General features: G+C 48.6%; 1 protein-coding gene across 2 annotated transcripts in view; it reads right to left on the bottom strand.

The window, feature by feature from the left end:
- PIH1D1 (PIH1 domain containing 1) overlaps positions 1-5,742 on the bottom strand; it is a 13,867-nt gene extending 8,125 nt beyond the window's left edge. The window contains exons 1-3 of one of the 2 annotated variants that reach the window (XM_032948696.2): positions 5,540-5,742; positions 2,497-2,570; positions 680-749 (exon numbers count right to left, since the gene is read on the bottom strand). In XM_032948696.2, coding sequence (XP_032804587.1) covers positions 680-749; positions 2,497-2,568 — 142 coding nt within the window. In that variant the 5' untranslated portion in view covers positions 2,569-2,570; positions 5,540-5,742. Of the gene's footprint in view, positions 1-679; positions 750-2,496; positions 2,571-5,430 lie in introns of both variants that reach the window. The other variant, XM_032948695.2, reaches the window with a different exon arrangement.
- Between the last annotated feature and the right edge of the window lie 258 nt (positions 5,743-6,000).

Raw genomic sequence — 6,000 nt, forward strand, 5'->3', positions numbered from 1 at the left:
TCAACCCCTTCAATCTTCTTAGCCTAAGGTAAGAATTTGTATTTAATGCTCTATTTATATACCTTTTTATGCTATATTTATTCATTATTTATCAATGTGTCTGTTAATATTAACGCTTTAATATGTTATTATAACGTTTAAATATTAGAAACTATATTTTTAGGGTGAAAAAGGTCAACTTCCGATCGCCTTGGAAAAAATGTAGCCTTTATTATGTATTTGCTATATTCGATTGACGATAATTTCAATTAACGATGGTTTTCGTACAATCAATTAATATCGTTTACCGAGGGATCAATGTAATTGCTCAAACCGAGATATTAATGCTTTGCCTTTGTATTTTTGCCTTTTGGAGTTATCTGGTCTAACGCTTGAAAGATCCATTTAATCATACGTATGTACGTTGAAACTTCTTTCATACCGTACATAGATAATGAGAATCGCGTCTTTTGCAAGCGAGAGCCAGGTAAATTTCACCATTTCACCGAGCTATTTGTTGCACAATAGGGAGGTAAAATTCAGCAAGCACAGCTCAATTGTGGCTGCTCACACGTCCATCTCCCAATTTATCTATGAATCCTCAGATAATCGATTTTAACACCCCTGATTTCGTCGTACTAGTCGCCTTGCATTTGTGATATTTATTTTAAATGAGTAATGATTGGTAATGTGCAGTTACCTGGCGAAGGGGTGATCTGATTTGATGGCGGGACAGGCACAGGATGAGCCGCCTGGGCTTCTTCTACAGCCTGGAGACATAACGTACACACGCTTAACACAACAACAAAGATCCCCCGTGTAGCCTTAACAGACTCTTTGAGGTAAGTGCTGTTAGCGAGCACCGATAAAGGGCAGCATGGCTCATGAGGGGGTGGGTGGCCAGCACCATGCCCGGCCGACTGGATACCTGTGAAAAATAACTTTATAGCCCATCGGATTCCTCCAGTATAAATAAATATTCGGATTTTGAGTCTGTCTCCCTAATGGTGATGTTTACACCACTGCAGATACATGGATCTGTATTGGAACCCATGGCTACATCGCCAAATGGCTCCTTTATTATCCAAACCAGCAGTGGCCAATACGTGGACCGTGATTTAAGGATGGAGCGCGAAATATTTTTTGTGGATCTCAGCACATATCAGAACACTGACATAAGCACATAACAATTCTCGGCTGATGGCAAATAAAAATACCCGACTAAGACTTATACATAAAAAATATTACTTCTACCAATAGATGGTGGAAATATTTTGTCTACACTGAAGCATAGTATAGGGTAGTTGTTGTCCATAGCTTTCTTGTGGTTCATGAAGCCGGTTGAGATCAGCCAGAATGGATCACGGTGCTCGGTGTATTCGTCGCTGTTTATCCAAACCCACATGCTCATCACCCCATTGCGTAGGTTGCACAACATTTTATATCTTTAAAAAAGACTGAGCACAGGCCCATCAAACAAAACAACACAATGTTGATTGAGCACCGCACAGATAAGACGAAATAATGGACATTGTTGACTAAAGTCCAATTTCACCTGCACAGCTTGTAATAGATTTTGATTTAAAGCTTTCGTGACTGCAGTAATTCATATTCTTAGTTCTTTCGGTAAAGTCACATTGAAGGGAAACAACAAAATAATAAAATATATATAACAATAAAAATTCTCACGACGTTTCGACCATAACACAAACGGTCGTCTTCAGGTGTGTTGGTTTGCAAATTTATGCAAATTTATGCAAACCAACACACCTGAAGACGACCGTTTGTGTTATGGTCGTGAGAATTTTTATTGTTTTATATATATTTTATTATTTAGTTGTTTCCCTTCAACGTGACTTTACCGAAAGAACTAAGAATATGAGCTTGTAATAGATTGGCATTAGTGAGTGCTGGTGTCACTGGTGAGCACTGGTGACTGCTGGTGTGTTCGTGAGTGCTGGTGAGTGTTCGTGTTAGTGAGTGCTGGTGTCACTGGTGAGCACTGGTGACTGCTGGTGTGTTCGTGAGTGCTGGTGAGTGTTCGTGTTCGTGAGTGTTAGTTAGTGCTGGTCAGTAGAAGTATATGATGGTGAGTGTTAGTGAGTGCTGGTGACTGGAAGTGAGCGCTGGTGAGTGTTAGTGCGTGCTTGTGAGTGTTCGTGAGTGCTGGTGAGTGTTAGTGAGTGCAGGTGAGTGTTAGCGAGTGTTGGTGAATGCTAGTGAGTGCTGGTGAGTGTTAGGGAGTTCTGATGAACGTTCGTGAGTAACGGTGAGTGTTAGTGAGTGGTGGTGAGTGTTCGTGAGTGGTTTTGTGTTAGTGAGTGTTGGTGAGTGTTAGTGAGTGTTGGTGAGTGGCAGTGAATGTTAGTGAGTGACATTGAGTGGTTTTGTGTTAGTGAGTGTTGGTGAGTGTTGGTGAATATTGGTGAGTGTTGGTGAGTGGCAGTAAGTGTTAGTGAGTGGTGGTGAGTGTTAGTGAGGGCTGGTGAGTGGGTGAGTGCTGTAGTCTCTGGATACCTGCAGCATAAGCCGCCTATAGAGCAGCTCGTCCTTCTGGGTGCCCAGGTGCAGCAGCTCCGTATTGCTCATCTCTATCACGAGCACACACACGAGCAGTCAGCCAGGGGCTGCATAGCACGCACCCTGTACAAAACAATCTGAAATACATGCACCCTATATGACATCTACACATCACTGCAATACATGCACCCTATACAAAATGTACACAGCACTTCAATACATGCACCCTATACGAAATGTACACAGCACTGCAATACATGCATCATATACGAAATGTACATAACTCTGCAATACATACACCCAATACATGTACCCTATACATGTACACAACACTGAAATACATGCACCCTATACATGTGTAGTGACATAGTGACATAGCGCCGACTGCTGTCCAGAGCGGAGCCAGGCCGTGCCGAGTAGGATAAAAGCAGTGGAGAGCGAGAGCTCCGGACTGCCGGTTCTGGGAATGGGACTCATCTCGTCGTCACTGTCATCTTCACCGCCTTCGTCGCTGCTGTCTTCACTTGATAATTGCACGGCCAGATAGTTGTTGGCTGTCTCGGTTGACGCCGGCACCACGCATGGCGCGCAGTGCGGGCCCCCACAAGGGGGAGCAGGAGAGTGTCAGCCCAGGGGCAGGGTTGCCCCGGGCCATGGCACTCTGGTTGACCCCATAAGCACGTGATCTGGAGTGTCCACAGAGAGGCCCCCAGGTGGGGGGGGGGGGCTATGGGATGATCACGTGTCCGGGGAGAGCTCTCGAGAGGGATCGAGAGGGCGCTAGAACGCTTGCGAAGGTGGGCAGGGCCGAAAGCGGAGCCGGCCCCGAACCGGGAGGATATAAGGTGGGTCCCTGAGAGGGACCGGGGTCGCTTCGTTCTACAAGCTGGAAGCTCTACGTCCTACATCTGAAGAGGCACCTATACGTGGCCGGGAACCCGAGTGAGGGTCTGATCCATCGTAGCCGCAACTCCTATGTGTAGTGTAGTTAGCTGGGTGGTCACCACCCTAGGCTGTATCTGGTAAAGGGGCAGTTACCCCTTTGTACATACGTGTTGCGAATAAATGTTGCCTCTGAAGAATAACGTCTGCGACTCAGTTGGACTCACTACACATGTACACAACACTGCAATACATGCACCCTATACGACATATACACAGCACTGCTGTGTTGCGTCCATTTCAAATTGCAATTGCGTCTGCGAGCAAACTTCTCTCGGTGCGGAGTTTTCACTGCAGCCTGAGCGAGTGGTTGTTGCACTGTCCGTGTACGGTAAGCACTGTACGTGGGGTGGCGGATCGTGACCACCATCATCAGTGATGACAGACACATGGGATGGGAGTGATTTTTTTTGGAAAGCTAAATTTAATCATGAAACATTAACATGGCAAATGGACGACGTTTTCCTTTTTAAACGCAGTTGACAAACACAGCGATCCAACGAGCCAGAGCGTCAAGTGGTCATCAACAAAACGTACTATCAATGTTGCTATACATATCCGAGTTAACAGGTTATTTTAAGAGCTTTGGGAAAGAAGATGGGAGAGGATTTCCAAAATGGAATTGCGCAAAGCGGAAGAATCACAAACAGGAGCGTTGTTGACCTGTCGTATGGTGGTGGGGTGAGTTGCTGTGACCTGCAGTGTGGTAGTGGGGTGAGTTGTTGTGACCTGCAGTGTGGTGGTGGGGTGAGTTGTTGTGACCTGTCGCGTGGTGGTGGGGTGAGTTGCTGTGACCTGCAGTGTGGTGGTGGGGTGAGTTGTTGTGACCTGCAGTGTGGTGGAGGGTGAGTTGCTGTGACCTGCAGTGTGGTGGTGGGGTGAGTTGTTGTGACCTGCAGTGTGGTGGTGGGGTGAGTTGTTGTGACCTGCAGTGTGGTGAGTTGTAACTGGGTGAGTGGTGAGCAAGGGTGGCAGTACAGTACGTATGTACTGTATGGTGAACTTCTTTTGCACCGTACGTAGCCAACTGTGCCAATCGGATGGACACCAAATGTGACCGTTCTGGTACGGTACGACCATTTTTTCAAAGGTATGCCATTACGGTAGGATGTTTTTTTTGTGTACGAAATACGAAAAGAAAATCGCGTCGTACCGTACTGCAATCCTTGGTAGTGAGTGTGACAGGGATGTTCTCTGGCTCATACAATAATTTAACATTATTTTTCACCACGCAGTTCGAAAAGCTTACCATGACTCTACCTGTGGAGATTTCATTTGGTACAGATTACAATGGGAGGCTGATCAATGCCTAGGTCCGGTTAAAGGATAACTCCCTATTCGTAAACCATGTTATGTATGGCGATGATCTGGTGATTGATGGTCACTCAAGAGGAGTTGAAGAGTTACTGCTGGAAAGTTCCAGAGAGGTGGGGCCTTACCACCAGATCCGTGATATTGTCATCAAACACTCCACCCCCTTAACTCCCACGAGTGACGGGGCAGTTGTGAAGAGAGATAAGTTTCCCATACCGAGGCTTTACGCTTATGACCAGTTCCCGTTTGGCAGCAGGTCTCACTGCGAATTAAGTCGAGCGGCATTATAGTTTAATTGGCTGCACAACGTTGTTTGGAAGCTCCCACAGGAGAATGTGGAGCTGAGTGGACTTGCCGATGGCTGGTACCAGCGGGTGTCAAGTCGGCCTCTGTGGAGGGGGAGGAGGAGGCAGTCGCCCTCCAACAGCGGAGGGCGGGTGGATAAAACACAGCGGCTTGGCACAGCGGGGAGAGCACAATGTGGTGCCTCTCTGCCAGTCATCTCAGTTAACTCACGACACTTGGGTCTGCCCCGTGACCTGCCGGCAACGAGCATTCCAACACTTCACGTGGCCTCGAGGTGCACCTAGCCTGGCACGAGCGCTTGCGGTGACGTCACCACCACTTGGTGGCGAATTGCGGACGTGTTGAGTGCGCGAGGTGCCTCGTTGTTACCCGCAGTGTTGGTGGTTGAACGCAGTCACGGGTGAGAATAAACAGCCAGGCAAGGAAGGCCTCAACGCGGGTCGGGAGGAATCAATGAATGAAGTAATGAAGTTCGCACATCAGCGGTAACGACGGCAGATTTAGCGAGCGACGGAAGAGTGACGGGCCGGGGCAGGCGACGAGTGACTTGGAAGGTGAATTCGCCGAGCTTCGGGATCAAGTCGTGGGCCACCGCTGGGCCCGTGGTGGAGGCGCGCGAACTCCGCCGCCGCCAGAGGCCCCTTGACGACCACCACCCACCCCGCACCGCGGCGCACGTGACGCGCGACATCCGGGTCAGGGGTCACGCTTCGCTTCCGGATCACGCGCCGCGCACGTGGCCGCGGTTCGCACGAGGTGGTGGTGGTGATAAAAGAGGGGGGTGGGAGATACCGTGGTGGTGGTAGTGAGAGGGGGTAGCGAGGTGGTGGTAATAGAGAGGGTCTCGTGGTGGTGAGAGAGCGGGATACCGTGGTGGTGAGAGAGCGGGTCTCGTGGTGGTAATAGAGGGGTCTCGTGGTGGTGAGAGAGCGGGTACCG

The sequence above is a fragment of the Petromyzon marinus genome, chromosome 7, assembly GCF_048934315.1.
Source record: "Petromyzon marinus isolate PM22_M1 ecotype Great Lakes invasive population chromosome 7, UKy_Petmar_22M1.pri1.0, whole genome shotgun sequence".
NCBI classification, from domain to species: Eukaryota; Metazoa; Chordata; class Hyperoartia; order Petromyzontiformes; family Petromyzontidae; genus Petromyzon; species Petromyzon marinus.